The sequence below is a fragment of the Syzygium oleosum genome, unplaced genomic scaffold (genome assembly GCF_021117445.2).
Source record: "Syzygium oleosum isolate NSW1041296 unplaced genomic scaffold, Sole_v2.1 Sole_v2.14, whole genome shotgun sequence".
NCBI lineage: Eukaryota > Viridiplantae > Streptophyta > Magnoliopsida > Myrtales > Myrtaceae > Syzygium > Syzygium oleosum.
In genome coordinates this window covers 2,180,285-2,198,377 of record NW_026607498.1, presented here as the reverse complement: position 1 = coordinate 2,198,377, position 18,093 = coordinate 2,180,285, and the positions used below count along the sequence as shown (strand labels likewise).

Sequence of the window (18,093 nt, the reverse complement as noted above, 5' to 3'; positions counted from 1 at the left end):
TACATGCATGGCATATGTACTATCTTTACAGTTTCATCTAGGGTATATTTTTCATATCGGTATAAATTCAAGGTTTTTATGACATAGAAAATTTTTTGGGGTATTTATGTCACAGTGAGCATAATTGACGGTTTTTTCACCCTTTGTTTTATTTGGTCCTCGAATCATCTATATTGGTTCAATTTTGACTATTTGGTAACGTGGCCATGTCTTTTAGACTACATTCTAAACTAATAGAATAAAATGGGTCATACCTTACATGTAGTCTACCCCAAAAAAATCTAGATAACCTTTCCAATATCAATTTACTAGAGTATTCGGATGATCCACATCATGTGGACACAAAACTTTCAAGGACCATCGAAACCCTAATAGGGAAAACGATTTTGTTTTGAATCCATGTTAATAGATCTCGAGACACTTGTTATGTATGTTTAATAAAGATAATGCATAAGATATCGATTACACGCATCATCAAAACTTAACGAGTGCTACGGGAATACCCATAAATAAAATCCCGAAAATCTCATTCACCCTCTCAATCACATAAAGATAAACACATTAGAATTCGATCTATCTTTCCCCAATATATCTTCTTCTTTTCTCAATCTCTTTGTCAAAGCATATCATAACCAATTATTTAAACATTATCACATTCTTATCAAACGCTTTTAAAGCACTCATTAACAAAAGCCCGAAAATCTTATTCACCCTGATCCAACCCGACGAAGACGACGCATCAGAATTCGATTTATCTCGTCAAAGCGGATCACAACCCACCATTAAACACGACCACATTCGATGACAAATGCAAACCCTAGATGCCAAGATTCAAAAGAGGGTTTGAGAGGTCAACCGCAATAATATATACACCTCGAGCATAGGGCGTGCTACATATGTGCAACCCAAAGTGCTGGAAATCATGTGATCATGCGATAATAACGCAGACTCCAGACTTATAAAGTATACATAATGAGGCTGTCGTGCATATTCTATCTTTTCCTAGCTTTAAGCTATGCCTGTTGTTTTAGTAATTACACTTGGAAATTAAAAAAAAAACATTATGGTATTGATATGGAACAGAAATCATTCCTCTTTGACCGTAAAAAAATAGCATTATCCTCATCATCCAGCAAGTATAGCTACGTATCTACTGTGTCTTCCGAAGAAGTTTGACTTTTTAGAAGCTTTAGGAGGTGGGTTTGACCGTCTCATTTCCACCAAATTTTTTGTTAATTCACATGTCCCTAGCCCTGAGTAGCCTGGCATTATAAAAAACTATGCATTATATCCCAATCCTGATTCAATTATTCGGGACATAATTACATGATCATCCGTATTTTATATTACATTTTTGGGCACTTTCGTTTCACCAAGCATGTCTTTTTTTCCTTTTGATTTCATTCTTGATAGGAGTGTCCATCTGATTGTTTAGTAATTTAAATGATAAAAGCCTGAAATGTGTTCAATCCAACACATGCAGGAAGGAAGAGTATATGAGAGGACTTGTATCTTCTATAACTTCAATGTTATGTCACATTATACATTGGAAGTAACCCACGTTCATGTCTGCATGCGGGTGATGTTTGAATTCGTAACCCATCCATCGGATGTTTCTCCGATCAAGAATGAAAGGGAAATACAGCCCCTTTTCGCGATTGAACTCATAGTCGATAGTCAAAAAGAGCTCGAGTTCTTGTAGCACGATGAGACGGTCCGAGGTTGGATCCCTTATGAATGAAAAGTTGATAATTTGGTGAATGAAGATGGGTTGAAAACTCGAAATCTCTCCTTCACAGCCAAAAGGGCAAGTGATCGAAAGGAAGAACAACGAGAGAATTGAACAATGAGCTTATTTTTAATACTTAAATTGCAAATGCAACATAAGATAATGTTATGGTCGAGTATAATATATCATCCTACATGCCATTATCTCTTCAATCATGTGTGCTACTAAGACAACCTCACGGTTATGCTTGTTTACAAGGTTCATTCTTGCACGAATCTTCCATTTGGAACTTTGCTCTTTTGGTCTCTAAATTAGAATTTCATAACGCAATGGCACGATGACAATTCCAAAAAATAATTCGGACTTTGATTGTTTTAAGTATTCCGATGAATTTCATGATTGAATTGAGGCGCCAATAATCCACGAACTTTCTCGATCTATTCGGTTTAACCCTCGAACTTTTCTTTGTCCAATTGAAAGCGAAGCGAATCCAAAGATTGGCAAGGGTCCTTGAACACCGGCGAGACCCTTACCAGGCGGTCGGGTGGCCACACCGCCGCGTCACCTAGCCTCTGCCTTCACTTCCCCTCCCCTCCTTCCGCCCCCTCACTCCCTCTCCGAACTCTAATCTTTTTGTTTTTTTTCATGTTCTCGAGTTTATTTATTTTTTTCGCCGACGTCGCATTAACACGATCCTTCCCATCAATACTTCCGTCCTTGTATTCGACAAACGACCCACGTGAACATTAAAAAGAAAGGAAAAAAAAAAAAAAGAGCGGGATCGGCCCGGGGACCTGTACGGACCCGGAAAAAGAAAATCCGGGACCGAAAAGAAGAAAAGAAAAGAAAAGAAAAGAAATTATTCGTTCACGATCTATCAATCTTTCATTGGCCTTTGTAGGACGGTACGAAATAATACACAAGCCAACCTAGCCCGTCGCAAAAGAAGGGGACACTGCTTTTATCTGTGTGTGTGTGTGTAGTAGGACTGATTGTAGGGTAAGGCTTTGAGGCTGGGCCAATGTTTTCTTTCCCCAAGCATCATTATGCGCAGGACATGAACGAACAATTTCGGTGCCCTGAAATCGAAAAGGGGGAGGACCTGAAGTTTCGCCATCCCAGCACACACACAAGTACATATGATTTGGGTTGGCAAATAATTCTTGCAACGACCCCTAGTAGAAACCCACCCCTCGAGCTTCCTAGGCTGACGAATGGTACGCGGCGAGAGCCGTAAGGATCTTATCCGATCGCCCGGCACTGTATCGAGGGAAAGATCTCAAATAGGGACCTGAAGTGGTGATGTTCCTTTTTTTCTCTTAAAAGGGGTTTCGGAGTAGACTTTATCTCAAATAAGGTCCTCACCCACTCACCGGCGGGGACGGATCTTCGCTGGCCTGTGAGCATGTGTGGGTCACGTGCCACTTTTCAAGCCATGGTCGGGGTGGGCATCTCGGTCTTGGGGCGCTGTCTTTTCTTTTTGTTCTTTTCCCTTTCTTTCTGTTCTCTCTCTTTTTCCCCTCTTCCTTACCCAATGTAGTGGGGATCGTTTGGATAGTTACCCCCCGCACTCGTGCCGAGCCACTGCTGGTGTGCCCGATCTCGCTCGACATCGGAGGGAATCCGGCGAAAATGTTAAAAGACAGGTTCCGAACTGAACATGTACATAAATTCGGGGGGGACACTTGCGTCGTACCTGGCGGTCCATAAAGACTCGTTACGCAAACGCGGTTCGAGCGCCGGCACGTATACGCAGTTTTTAATTTCGACGGCCCTATTTGTTCCGTCGGTCGGTAGATGAGAGTTTCCCATTTTCATGAATGCCCGTGGTCAAAAAACACGGCTTTAATACCGACGGAACGGCGGTGCACCACCTTCTAGAAACCCATAACGATATTTCAAGTTGAAAGTGGGCGAATCGTTCGCGAAACGAGGACCGCCACCCGTGAATGAAAGCGTATCCAGAACACGAAGTGTCCGGTAGCCGGGTCCTTTTCATCTCTTCTCTCCGGCTAAAACCCGAACGCGCCGGGAAAAAAATTACCGGGAGAAGGCGGGGGGGTCGTGTTAACGAGTTCCCATGACCCACGCCACATGCTTAACCGGCCCGGGTCGCCGGAGCAGCTGGCCGGTTCCCCGGGGCGGGGGGTGGGGATATTTTTACGGCGGTTTCGGTCGAGAGATTCGCGGCCAGAATGGGGATGGGATGGAAGTGGGAGAAAAAGCGAAAGATGTAACGAACTCGGAATTTCCCCCCTTTTTTTTTGTACGTCGGCGCGTGTTTTTGGTTTTTCGGCCCCCCTTTTTGGTTCGGACGACAACCGGAACAAAACTTACCACTCAAGTCATCCGGACATCAAAAAAAAAAAACGACACACACCGTGTTTTTCACAGTCGCGAAGGGACCCGGGGGGAGGTGGGGGGCGCTGCCACGTGCGCAACCCCCGCGCACGTTAGCCCCGCCCGTCCCGTCCCGACCAGGCACCCCCTCGCGCTTCATTTCTCCGCTTCGAGTTCGCTTAGCTGCATTTTACTCCCTCTCCCTCTCCCTCTCGTTCGACGCCATTCATTGAAACTCCTCTCGGAATTCTCGTCGCCGCCACCACCCCTCCCTCTCTCTCTCTCTCTCCGCCCGCTCCGGCCACCCGCTGCGGCCACCCGCCGCCGCCGCGCGCCGCTCACGTGATCCGCTGCCGTCGTCGTTGTATGTTGATGTACATCTATCGCTCGCTCTCGCTCTCTCGCCTTGTTGATGTTTGGTCGTTGTTTCCGCATTCTCTCTCTCGTATAGACTGAACTGACTTCCTCTCTCTCTCTCTCTCTCTGGAAGATGTCCACCGCGTCGCCGTTCTTCCTCGGCGCGGAGATGCGATCGCCGCCGCCGCCGCCTTCATTCCCGCCGACGTCTTCGCTGTCGAGCCTGAGCCCGAGCGTCATCATCACGCTCATGGTCCTGTCCCTGGCCATCATCGTCGCCACCTGCGCCTGCCTCCTCTTCCGTCACCTCCACCGCCTCCCCCTCCCTCGCTGCCTCCTCCTCCTCCACCACCGTCACCGCCACCTCTCCTCCTCGGCCTCCTCCTCGTCGCCTCCGCCGCCTCTCCGCTCCTCCGCCGCCGCCGCCGCTGCTGCTCCTCCTCCTCATCCAGACACCGTCCGTGACGACTCCTTCATCGACTCGCTCCCTCTCTTCTCCTTCTCCTCCGTCACGCGCCGCTCCTCCGCGGCATCCGACGGGGACTGCGCCGTCTGCCTCTGCAAGTTCAAGCCCCACGACCTGCTCCGGCTGCTCCCCCTGTGCTGCCACGCCTTCCACGCCGAGTGCATCGACACGTGGCTCCAGACGAACCGCACGTGCCCGCTCTGCCGCTCCAACGTCCACGCCAGCGAGGCCGACCTCGAGGCCCTGCTCCAGTCGTCGGCGAGAATCGGCGCGGGCGACGGCGGCGGAGGCGGAGGGAGCTTCAGGCTCGAGATCGGCTCCGTCAGCCTGCGCCGGTCCTCCGTCGACGGCGGCAGCGGGGCCGAGGCGCGGCGGTCCTACTCCATCGGCTCCTTCGACTACGTCGTGGAAGCGGACTCGGAGGTCGCGGTCGCCGGCGATCGTCACCGGAGGAGCGTCTCGGACAAGGAGGACGGCGCGGCGGACGCCAGCCTCGCCGCGGACGTCGCCGCGGGGGGGCGGAGCTGGCTCGGGGAGTACATGGACCGGCTCTCCGCCTCGCTCTCGTCGCGGACCGCGTCCTTCCGGAGCTCGAGGAGGTTCTTCACCGGGAGCAGCCGCCGGAGCGAGGCCTCCGGTGTCGGCGACTGGGACCTGGAGGCCAGCCGCGTCGGAGAAGAGATCAGCGAGCTCTTCCGATGGGTCTCAGGGGTATGACCGGTAACGGTAAGACGACGGAAGCAAGCAAACACGAAATCTCTCTCCCCGCACCGCACACACTTGCTACCTCCACTCCCGCTCCACACTCGGAGCGCGCGTAGCAAAGAAAAACTCGGAGCGGCGATAGCAGAAACAGGGCCAGGGGGGGGGCGCTCGTGACGCACGAGCTCCCCGGAAAATTAATTCTTTTTTAATATTTTTTTTTCTCTTGTCAATATATCCCCCCCCTCCTCCCCCTCTGTCTTTTTTTTTCCCCACGCTATAAAAAAAACATTTTTTCTCCCCGAACGAAGGGTCGAGATCGTCCCGCTTCCATTGAGGGAGGGGGTTTGGACGGCTGAGATCAGATGGAGAAGGGATGACGTGGCACGACCTTTGCTGCCGCCCGGAAATTACCGGAATGGCCTCGGGGGGTCGTGTCGCGCGAACGAAGGACGACAGCGGTGGGGCATTAATGGATATGTGTGCATCGGGATAGGTCACCAACCAACTTAAAAACCGCACGACCGCCCCCCTATTAAATTCCGTAATAACGATTCCCGTCCGGATTCTTTTAACATTTCCTGCAATTTGGTCCCTACACCTCTGTTGCTATATTCTAGTTTCGGGGCGAATTTTGGGGTGGGTTTTTATATTGCCCGACATTATATGGCGAATATAGAAAGGAATGGGAATTGGAATTGGAATCGAAATCGAAATCGGAATTGGCTTTGGAATTGATTGGTAGATGCCGCATTCAGGGGGGAGGGGGAGGAGATGGGTTGTTCTTTATTTAGTACTTTGCTCAATTTGTTGAACAAAACAAAACCAAATCGGTACAAATTTAGGTCACCATTTCTTGCTTCGAGGGGGGCATGGAAACGAGACACCTGTACTCACTTGCTCGGGGCTTATTAGATATTTGATTCTAACTACTGAATCTATTGTGCCACCCAAGGAAAAAAAAAAAACACATTGGCAAACGGGTAGCAATGGGTGGGCGGCAATGGAGCCCTTGTCCTTTGATTTAGTTGAGCCAAAGCTTAAGTCGTTGCAGAATGTTAGCATGTCGAACGGAAGTCGAATACGGGGCGGGAGAAACGCGGGCCCGAACGACCTCCGGACTGATTCGTGCTTACCCATCTTGCCGTGTCGTGTCTTGTGCGGGTTCGACCTGTACTTGGATTGAGGGGAGGAAGTTACGCTGCTGTGGAAGATGTCTTCTTGCATAAGGTGTTACGGTTTTTCCCCCTGTACGGTCGAACTTAGGACCAAAAGTCACGGGGGTTCCAATCCCCGCGATTCTGTCTGCTTCGGGTCCTTCTCTTTCTTTCGCTTTTTTTAACAACAGAAAGAAAAGGAAAGGAAGGAAGGAAAGAAACAAAAGTCAAGAAAAAAAACGGCACGAGCTTGCGTGTGATGATGATGCCCCGCGACGAGATCTCGCCGTGCTATTGGTCTCGAGCTCGAGCCACACAGGTCGGCAGGTAGTCCCAAAAATAGGCTGTCCGAAACCTTGCAGATGGACAGTTTTAATTTAAGTCTCGGACCGGATCGAGAAGCCCTTGTTATTATCTGTCGTTCGAAGTGCCTCGGTGCATACGGCTGATGATGCCTTCCCGGTTTTAGTTGCGTTACGCTCCTTGTTCTTAGCACGACCCGAGGATTTCGCGTATTGCGCTTGGGTGGCTGGTGTGCCGATGTCTTTTTCAGCACGCCGGGTTCGACCTGAGAATCCGTATGGAGGGGCCGATGTTTCGCGGGGCTTCCTCCTCCTCGCAAATTCACTGCCGAGTGGAAAAAAAGTTTGGAAGAGTTCAAAAGGAAAACCGATGGCGCGAGCTTGAAACCTTGTGTGTTCGGTTGGTCCTGGTCCGATGATGGGGGCGCTGATGCGGGAGCGCTTCTCGTAAGTCCGCTTTGGACCCTGCGAAGACACGGCTCTCGTTCTCGACTTTGAGCTCCTCGAAACGGTTAGGACAAAGATGAAGCCTCTATAATTAGACGAGAAGCCTCAAACCATTAATTAAACTCGGAACGAAATCGGTTACGATTAAGGGTGACGTGTGGACTGATTCTTGAGCAATTGAGTAGAGAACATAGACGCCGTATCGAGATCATGGTCATGGCCGGTTATAACTTTATGTGGCTAGACAGTGGTTCGATCATCAGCTAACTGCAAATTCTCAAAGGTCTCTAGGATAAGATCTGGGGTCTGTCGTGTGCGTCCTTTTCACTGTCCATCTCAACATCAAACAACATTGAAAGTACAAAATCGATTTCGTCCCATTTCATACCAAAATTTGCACATTCCCTCTTCTTGAGCATTCCCCCGGTCCTGTCTGTAAGCAGAGAGAATACGAGGCATCAGCATTACATATGAAACAAAAGAATGCATAAACAGTAGAGCGTCGTCGTCAAAGTGCTCGTGAGCATCGCGGTTCTCTTCGGACCACTGCTGCAAGGATTGCTGCTCCCGCTAAAGCAGCCCTTCTTTTGTTTGATCCCGACGCCTTGATCTTCGAGAACGAACGTGGAGTTCGCACGGTCGCTGCTGAACAAGACGCACCAGAAGAAGGGGCCCTTATGAGCTCTGACTAAGCCGACCCCGACCTCCGTGTGCGACTTGTTTCTCAGGAGAGAGAGGCTCGTGTTGTCTTTCACGAGAACCTGTGAGAAGGCCAGTGACGGCTCGAGGTACTTGGAATGACAACCCACGATTTGGCCAGTTAAGGTACCCAAAGTCGGTAGCTCGACGCCGCAATTCGGAGCGAAAATCTCGGTGAAGTCGTCTTCCGGTACTTTGCAGTGTGGAATGTTGTTAGTGCAGTTTCCCTTGCATAGCTCGATGTATTGCAAGGCCATGCACCCTATACCCGGGCTGTCGTTCAGCGCTGGAAGCTTGAGGGCCGTCCTGTTCTTGTTCATCATGTCCACAAGATCGTTCGCCGGGTTTCCTGCAAGGATCTCCACCTTTAGAAAACTGAGGAAGATGTATAAAAAAGCTCGATAATATAAAAGTCCATTGTCTATCTTCCAGTGTACTCGTTCATTTTGCTAGAGCGGCATAAGGACTTCCGGTATCGCCTGCACAATCACCCAACTTCAAACCTTATCCAGCTTTTGTTTTTCGTTTGGCGAAATCCTGAACAAAATCAATACACTGAATATCTCTTTCCCTTCTTTTATACTTCTTTAAAGTACCTGGCATTGCCTGATTCGATCAGTAGTTGCAAATTGTCTAATAGACAATGTCTATACTAAGCCACTCACAGACACCAATGGCCTCCAGATTTTCAGAAACACACATACATGTTTCTCGGAGATGATTGGAATTACATGTGCTAACATGCGTGTGATGAAGTAGATAGAAGGAAGTCTTGACTACTTACAGAAGAAGAGATGCTTTCAAACTGTGTCATGCATTTAGACTGATGCAGAGATCTAGAACGCTGTTCTTAGTTTTCTCAAAGCTAGACATGTTAGGGATGAGCAATTTTAACAATTGCCGAAGTGAACTCTATTAAATAACTAATCTGAGACTGAGCATACAATCTAATCAACGATGTCCATCTGAAACACTATAGATACAGTTTTAGCAATGCTCTGGTCAGCCGTCGAATATTTATCTTATCATTGATCCCCACTCCTCATTCAGGTACTAATGCCCTGAACTAGTCGCGGCGCTCATGAACCTCGGTAGCTTCTCGTCAAATGTCAGATTCCTCTACTTAATTCTTTGCCAAACGGCTAATGTTGTGAAAATAACAGAAAGCAAATAGGAAATGGTTTCGATGTCCAAGTGCTTTCGGGGGAAAAAAACTTGGGAAGTTCCACTTTCTGAAAATGGAGGCAAGCCTCAAGAGTTCGCCTGCATACGACAACAAAAATCCTTGTTGACTTGAGCAGCCTAACATTTAAGGATCATGTTCTCTTATCTTTAAGCAGAGAAGATGAACCATTAATCGACATGCTAAATAATCACGGCACGATTGCTTTTGGGATGAATAGAAATCATATGACCCCTGAAGCCACTTTCAACTGGTCTCAGACGCTTCATCTGATGCAACTGGGGATATAGATTATGGAGTTGTGAGGTAGGTTGTCCATCCATGGCGGTGAACTTCACAGGTCATTGTTTACGAGAATGAATCTCTCCACCAGCGAAGAAAATAAGTGCGGACACTATATAAGCCAATTAAAGCAACTCCATCTCTTCAGACATGGCGCATTCATCTACGCAACGCCAAAACGCCAAGGACACTCGACTCGATTATGTTCACTCTCCCAGTTCATGCTACAGTCCTCTACACCCGGTTTCCATAAGATCAACTAAACGAAAGGTCGGTTGCAGTCCCAGAAAAGGCCCCCTGAACTCGCGGCCAGCAACTCCCAATAGCGAAGCCGCTCTCCGCTGCCAACAACAGTATATAGATAGTGCCAGCACAAGGCTACTTGTCGAAGCATCCTCACGGTTTAATTTTCGGTCGCGAGGATTTATTTCCATTCCTTCCGCGACGAGAAGCACATTTCTACTCTCCATTTCTCGCATACGCTGCGCGCCGGTGCGGACACACCAGCGCTGTATCGCCTTAGATGGCGGAAATCTAAGATATCGAAGTTTACCTAGCAATTGACAAAACAGGTGCCCACTTTTCTTCCTGGGAAAAACCCACCAATCGCTTTGGTCTCATGTCTCCAAAGATAACACTATCGAGATACTTACCCTTTTACTTCCTCCCAATAACCGGTGAGCGCTAGCTTATTTAAAGCGCATTCGTTCGCCATCTTGTTTCCCCCCCCCGAACGGCGCGCAATCCACTCCACACCCTCTTCACAATCACACCAGTACAAAGCAACGGAGGCAAATTCACCCGAGCATCGAGAACCCCGATCGGCCGATACGCAGAGTCGAAACAAAGAACGAACGAACGCCGCGACAGAATCCATCAAACGTGCCCAAAGTAACAAAGCGTGGGAGGGGGGGAGGGAGCTCACCGTGATTCTTGGAGCGGACCAGAGCCGCGGCGAGCAGCGAATGACAAAGCACGGCCCACACGCCCGCGCCGCGACTCGGCTTCGTCGCCATTTGCCGCCCCAAAACCCGCCCCATCAAAACAGAGGAACGCGGAAACGGCCCCCCCTTTTACTCGAGAAGAAGGCTGGGGTCTGTGAAGCGGAGACGATGCAGGGAGGAGGGGGGCGACGACGACAAAGGTGAAGAGAGTGGAGACCCTCAGAGCTCTAGAGGAGAGAATATGCAAAAGAAACAGAGCGATAGGCTGAGGATTTTGATTTTAGGGGTTTTGTTTAACACGGGATTGGCATTACAGGACATGAGGAGCGCATGATTGATTTGAGTTTTTCTTTGGGTTGCAGAAGAGAGTGTACCCAAAAAGGCGGAGGGAAGGTGGTGGTGGTCCCTAGTAGCCGTTAACAGGGAAAGCGTGGGACGCTTTTTTGTCCCGAAAGGAAAGGAAATTTGGAGCGAATTCCGAGGTTTGAAAATTGCCCCCGGGTGGGGCCCCCACGACGACAGGACCAGGGCCAGGGCCAGGGCCAGAACATTTCATCATTCCGTTCGCTGCAAAAGGTGATCCCGATGTTGGAGGGGCGATGCCGTGTCCCTTCCACCGGGGATGATCGGTTTCCGGTCCGATCCGATTTCAAGGTGGAACCGGATCGAGAGAACCGGTTCTCAATTTTGGGAACCGCGTATCGAACCGGTTGGTTCTAGGACTAGGAACCGGACTGGACCGCTAGTCCAATCCGGTTCTGGTCCGGTTCAATAGAACCTGTTACTTAGAGTTTAGTTTTTTTTTTTTGGTTAAATACTTAAGGTTTGGTTCACATTTTACTAATTTTTATCAATGAATTTATGTTAATAAAGTTCACTTAGGGTTTAATTCACATTTTACTAATTTTTATCAATGAATTTATGATAATGAAGTTCACTTAGAATTTAGTTCACATTTTATTAATTTTTTTAAAGAAAAAAATAATAAAATATATATATTAAATAGTCGGTCTGGTCCGGTCGGTCCGGTTCCCCCCTGGAACCGGGAACCGGACCGCCCGGAAACCGGTTCCGCTTTTAGGAAACGGGAACCGGACCGATAGTCCCGAGAACAGGACCAAACCCATCGGTCCGGTCCGGTCCCGGTTTGGGCGGTCCAAGTTGCTCACCCCTACCTCTCACGTTTCGAAAATGAAATATTTTTCTTATTTGAAGCATGTTAAGTACAGATAATCTGAACGTAAAAACTCAATTTTCTTTCTCCTTTTAGGATAAACGAAACGACAAGTTATAACCGTGGCTTTTTCCTACTTTCATTATATGAACGATAGAACCACGCCTCCCGTTATATTATGAATGATTGGTTTAATTTTGTTTGGGAAACTTGGGATGATGTGAATACTGGAAATGTGGGTGGAAAATTATGAAAATTTTAGAATCATCGTGAGTATGAAAATGGGCAAAAAACTAAAAATTACTAGATTCCATGCCGTGCAAGTAAAAATCGTGGCTATTCGCAGGCGTAAAATTTTCGATGTAATACGATGGGAAGTAATATGGCGTTCACGAATTGAATGGATTGGTCTAATTTGACATGGAACAGTGCTAATTGAAAACACGACAATCTACGCATCTATACTCACGTTAGTATTTTGGAATCAAGTTGTAGGGGATCCCTAGTGAAGTGAAGAAACGAAGGAGAAGGATCCCTTGGAAAGAGCATCTCTTCCCATCTCGTTGAGCTTCTATTTGGCGTATGTGCATGACGTTTACGATTTGAAGCCATCATCAAGGGTCATTGCTTGTTTCGGGTTTTGCTACTCCGTACGTTCGATTTGGGTCGAGATTTCTTCCAGCAAAATGTCGTTCCTGGATAGAATAGAGCCCAAACGGAACATAAACCATGAACGTCGCGAAAGCCGCCCTCAATCATCTATAACCGGTGTACCGAAGGAAAAAACCATTAAAAAAAACCATTACGGTCGAACGGTCCTGGAATGTCGGCACTTCATCTCTCTCTCCCTCCCTCTCTGAAGGAAAAAACCATTAAAAAAAAAAAACTCATCTACCTAAGCATACACATTCACATTACTGTCGAAAAAGTAGCCAAAGCGGAACATATTAAAACAACACTAGCAAATTTCAGAGTAACTTGACCAACTTCGGAGTATGGAGATCCGAGCGAAAAGGTCAAAAGTAGTCCATGTCTCATCGTTCCCCACCTCTATCGCTAGCATGTGTTCCTCTTGCATTTTTCTACAACAATTCAACCAACATGGGAGTGATGACTTCATGTCTAACCGAAGGTAATGGTACGTATCGACTCATCCATCGTTGCTCGAGAGTGAGATAAAAATGGAACTCTAAAGGTAACAATGAAACCATGTTGAATTCACTAAGAGTACAATAATGCATCCTTGGTTTTCGTATCCACAATCCCGAGGCGAAAAAACCTAATTCTTCTCAAAGTGGTTTTTTTTCTAGCCAAAATAAGAGAGAGCTAACCCCAGGAGGGCTCAGTCATCCTAAACTTTTTGACACAAAGGAGTGAAAATCTCGATTGCAAGCATCATGTCAACTCACTGTTATTGTAATAGTGGATGCGGAAGGTCCGAGGTTTGATGCGGCTCATCTCATGAGACGTGATGAGCAGCTTCAAAACTTGAACCTTAAGCAGCATCATACTTAAAGAGTCCCGTATCTCCTCTTACCACATATTTTTAAGTGGTTTAAGATGGCGGATCCTCAAAACTTCATAAGCACACAACCCTACTTGATGAAAGAACACCAGCACGCAGCATTTGGGCACAATCTAAAATGAAAACACCATTAATATAACACATTCACAAACAGAAAAGAGAACCCAAACAATAAAACACATGCAAAGCCATTTAAATCTTATCTTTTTAGATTCGAGCCCTCCAACTCCGGTCAGTTAGTTTTACAGCCAGGTCAAAGAATCCAAGAATAGACACAGAAACAAGAACGCCGTGCAAAATGGGCTCCTCGTTAGGCTGTGTTAACCACACCGATCCAGCAGTTATGCTCAGCTGATGGGAAAGCTATGCAAATAACAGAAAAAGAAAATCTAACATTATGCAAGGACATTCGCATGCAAATTGGTTAAAAGGAAAATAAAAACCAATCTAAAATTGCTAGTGAAGACAAATGATTAAGTTATTCATCATCATCTATGTCCAGTGAAAGATTGAAAGTTTGCACAAAGGCAAACGGATTTTGGTTTTTTGGTGGCCAATCTTTTATCACAAAAGTTGAGATTATTTTCCATCCTCTACTTCACCTTCAAAAACAAAGCACGCGAAGAGGAAGCTGAGCAGCTCATTGTCTACACAATACAGGATAGTCAAAAGATGCATTAGCTCGAATTAACCAGCCATAGGATGGTTGTGGATGTACTCAATAGCAAGACGACAGGAGTCTATTTTATCAGCTTCCAAATCCGGGATTTCGAGCTTAAATTCTTCTTCCAGTGCCATTACAATCTCGACGTTGTCCAAGCTATCTAGACCCAAATCATTTTGGAAATGAACATCAGGAGTCACCTGCAAAAACAGAGAGAAACCCATCATGAAATCGTTGCCAATTTGCAATGTCATTCTTTCATTAATCATCAAACAAGATTGGAAGAACTCGAAGTTCTACATACAGCCAACACTTCTTTTCTCGTACAAGATTTTCCATTTACACTTCAGCACCCTTTTGGTGCCCCAAAACAACAGCTTTGTGTGGAGAAAGGGATGATACCAATCAAGCACAAAACCTCTTTAACAAGAGGAAACAAATGAGAAACTTCACCTTTATAGTGTGCTCGAACTCCACCGTCAGTGAGTGAGATATATGAGGAAGCAAATATATTGATAATACAGAAACTGACCAAGCACTCAAGGAAATGAGAAAACATGAACATAAAGAAATGACGAGGGGAAAAGAAAGAGATAGATAATGAAAACATATCCTCAGCAGCAGTACATGACAATTGAAAGATGAAAATCAACTAACATTCACCAGAAATAGAGTTATGACAAAAGAAATTAGAAAGTCGATTGCAACTGAATCAATCAAAGGCTCTTTAAATTCCATGTGTAAATCCTTTTCAGAAATTAATTAAACAAACTTCAGAATCTGATGGCAAAAAGCGGATCTTTGCATTTTCAGTGGAACTCCAACATCTTTAAAGTAGCAAATCACACATATTTCCCTTGGAAATACAAATGATTATCTATCAGATCTGATCTTATTCAAAATTCCATAAGCATCCATCTGTACTGATGCAGTTTAAAGGACATCCAGTCCAACACGTTACATAGATGATATTAGGTTCTTTTCTCTTCCTCATTTTAGTTCTTTCTGTAGTTTCTCTTGTATACTGTGTGTAAGTACGAAAATATATTTGACTTTACTGATAGATCTTATATAAAAAAGGAGGGCAATTTTAACAAAATGCCATCTCCAAGGAACAGGAAAAACAGGTGATCTTTTCAATTGCTGGACAGTCGATATAATTAAGGCTGAGTCATTAATGTCCAACGCGACAAGGACCTCTGGGACTTTGATAAAAGCATCAAAAACAAAGAAGCAACTTATGCTGCTGGTCTTTAACGCAGAGATTCTTGACGCTACTGTTATCATGGATGAGAAAATCAGCACCAAAAGAAAGGAGGATAGCTGTAGAAGTATTGGAAGGGGAAGCACTCGGTCCCTCTTCAGTTTGAAGGCACAAACACAGAGAAAATCTAACTTCAGATCTCAAAATATTAGCCAGAAGCGCCAAGTATGCTTAACATGAGATCGAAGATGCTATAAACATAATCACGACAGATCTGTCTGTTTCTGCTTGTTTACCTAAGACATGGGGTATTAATAAGGGGCACATCACTTCCATATTTGCAATAAACTTCAGTACTGGTGGCAATTGCCAAGAAAGCTTATCATCAGGCAAAAGAATTGCTTGGTTGGGTTTGCATTGGGGACAAGGAGAGCCTTTGAAGAAGTGAGGCAAGATAACTTATGCAAGAAACCAGGTCCAATGGTCAACATTTTTTAGGGTTGCCATAGATGTCATAGTTGCAAGAGCTTACACTATGTGGGAAGAGGTTTGGCTGTATTGCCTCTTTATTGTATTATAAGAGGTAATCCTCGAGGAACAAAAAGCATATTGAACATTATAAAAGCAAAAAAAAAAAAAAAAGCATAGAAAGGCTCTAAGGCAATGTGAAGTTGTGAACACGTACCAAGAAACCAGATGAACATCCTATTAATTAAATTTATAATACCTGAAATGACAATTCATTTTAAAACAGCAACAAATTTGACAGATGGTAATGCAGTGCAACTAGCCATAGGTTCTCACAGAGCACAATACCCTGCTAATGTCTCGTCAGCTGTCTTGCAATCGAGATGCACGAAAAGGAAAGTTTCTAATGCAAGTTTCCGAGATGGGACTTGGATTTTTTAGGGGGGATATCAAAGGCAGATTGCATAAACTCACTATCTTATGGCCCCCTTCTCTTTTGAAGGTTATCTGAGATAAGGAGCCTTATCATGTTGATCCCCAACAAAGCAAAACGACCTAAGGAATAAATCGATTGAGAATCTCTTTAAAGAAAATGTATTTAAGTCAATAGGTTTCACAAGCATACAGCCATCCAATCAAATCTAATGTATTTGATTTGTCTAATTTGGTGTTCCAGTATAATTAATCAAGAGGCATGGAAAAGCTTCACTTTCCATCAATCTATCACAGACCATGTCCTTCATGACTTCTCTCTGTCTAGCAAGAGGAAACATCCAACAATTGGGTCTGAAAGGAGCATTCCAACACCTCAATTCATGCCAATTAAGTGGCATTGCCTTCTCCTAGATGACGTCACACTGTACACCACCCCTCCCTCCATTCTCCCTCCTTCTAAACGCACCCAAGAGAAAGAAAAATTAGGGCTAAAGAGCATTGACAATTTCTCTCGAAGCTCTCTGCTGCATCATGCAACTGTTCTGAACTTTCATTTCACGTGCTACCCCTCTCTTTCCAAAGAGACAAAGAGGATGAAAATAATCCTATTTTGTGGAAACAATTCCCACATTTAGTTATGCAATTAGCTCTGCGAGCATACCCAGACTTTGTCACCACGAGGCTAGCTTCTAGAGCTAGCTTACCCTAGGATAGTATCGAGCAGGATCAGAGTCGGGTGATGCTTACCGACTCCCAAAATGCTACAAAGGAAACAAGCTACCCTCACAGGACTTTGGAGACAAGATCAATAATCAAGCTTCGGCGAAAAAGCTACTGGTAGAAGCTGATGAAGGATCACATGAGGGAAGCTTGTCAATAAAAAAACCCAATTCTTTCCTCCAAATTGCTTTTCTGGGAAATTACTTCTTCAGTTCTTTGGTGAAAACTTTCTTTCTCCCTGAGTGATATATCTCAAAAGCAATTTGAATGAACGAAATGACGTCCTCACCTACAATTCACACACAAAGCAAAACGAAAACACCAAAGACACGGCAGACTTTTCAAATTCGCCACGAAAATGGTAAAATCACGATCCCCCAGAATTCCATCAACATTCTAGTTATCTACCGAGACGGCAATGAGAACGCAAATTGCAGCTCCTCTGAGCTAAGGAAACGCGACTGCCCGCTAGAGAATTGGAACCTTAGCTTCACCGAGATCGAGAGAACCAAAAAAAAAGAATAACGCCACAGCATTCGCCCGCAGCATCTTACGCATCAGAAAGGCAATGCGAATCCCGCCAGCCAACCTCTTAAGTATCACCCAGGCCAAAATAGCCCATCGAACAGTCGTCTCATCACTTCCCTCACTCCAATCCAGCAACGACGCGCCATCAATTCAACCGTTAAAGCGAAAGAAAGCTAACTACGCAAATCGATACACGTCCCCCACAACCTAATCGCTACGGGAGAAATCGAGCCAGTTCGGGAGGGGAAAAAACCAGGGAACGGAAAAGCTGACCGTGGCGGGATCGACTTTGGGGAAGCTCTTGACGACGGAGAGGACCCTCTCGACGACCTCCTCCTTGGTGAGGTGGTCGTCGCCGTGCGACGACATGGAGCGCGACGCGGAGCTCCCGAGGAGGCCCCGTGGCAGCGATCTCGGAACGGCTAGGGTTCGGGCCGTCGCCGGGAGGCGGATGTGGCGGAGGATCGCGGCTCTCATCGCCATCTCTCTCTCTCGATCTCTCTCTCTGTGACGGCGGCAGCGGCGGAAGGAGTAGGAGGTTGGAGAGTGTATGCAGCAGCAGCAGCAGCAGCAGCAGAAAAAAATAAATAAATAAAATCGAAAAATGATTTTTTTTTTCTTTAAAGGAAATACACGAAGCGGACATTATGATAATTTTCTTTAGGAGAAAATGATACAAACAGTTTCTAAACTTTGACTCAATATGTAACGTGATTTCTGAATTTTAATTCAATATTTAATATAATTCCTGAACTTTTACTTTATTC

The 18,093-nt window shown here is 45.9% G+C and overlaps 3 protein-coding genes across 3 annotated transcripts; 1 reads left to right on the top strand and 2 right to left on the bottom strand.

Annotated features, from left to right (window-relative positions):
* Window positions 1-4,320: 4,320 nt before the first annotated feature.
* LOC115684431 (E3 ubiquitin-protein ligase ATL4) lies at window positions 4,321-5,827 on the top strand. The gene is made up of 2 exons (XM_030609161.2): window positions 4,321-4,443; window positions 4,560-5,827. The coding sequence occupies exon 2, from the start codon at window positions 4,560-4,562 to the stop codon at window positions 5,607-5,609; it is 1,050 nt and encodes a 349-aa protein (XP_030465021.2). The 5' UTR covers window positions 4,321-4,443; the 3' UTR covers window positions 5,610-5,827.
* Window positions 5,828-8,311: 2,484 nt separating this feature from the next.
* Window positions 8,312-10,740, bottom strand: LOC115684421 (uncharacterized). The gene is given in 3 exon segments (XM_030609149.2): window positions 8,312-8,356; window positions 8,358-8,548; window positions 10,590-10,740. Coding segments are annotated over 3 exon segments (342 nt in total). The 5' UTR covers window positions 10,705-10,740; the 3' UTR covers window positions 8,312-8,320.
* A 3,020-nt stretch (window positions 10,741-13,760) lies between these two features.
* LOC115667015 (acyl carrier protein 1, mitochondrial) lies at window positions 13,761-17,890 on the bottom strand. The gene is made up of 2 exons (XM_056318101.1): window positions 17,600-17,890; window positions 13,761-14,171 (listed from the first exon to the last, which is right to left on the bottom strand). The coding sequence occupies exons 1-2, from the start codon at window positions 17,807-17,809 to the stop codon at window positions 13,995-13,997; spliced, it is 387 nt and encodes a 128-aa protein (XP_056174076.1). The 5' UTR covers window positions 17,810-17,890; the 3' UTR covers window positions 13,761-13,994.
* Window positions 17,891-18,093: the final 203 nt, after the last annotated feature.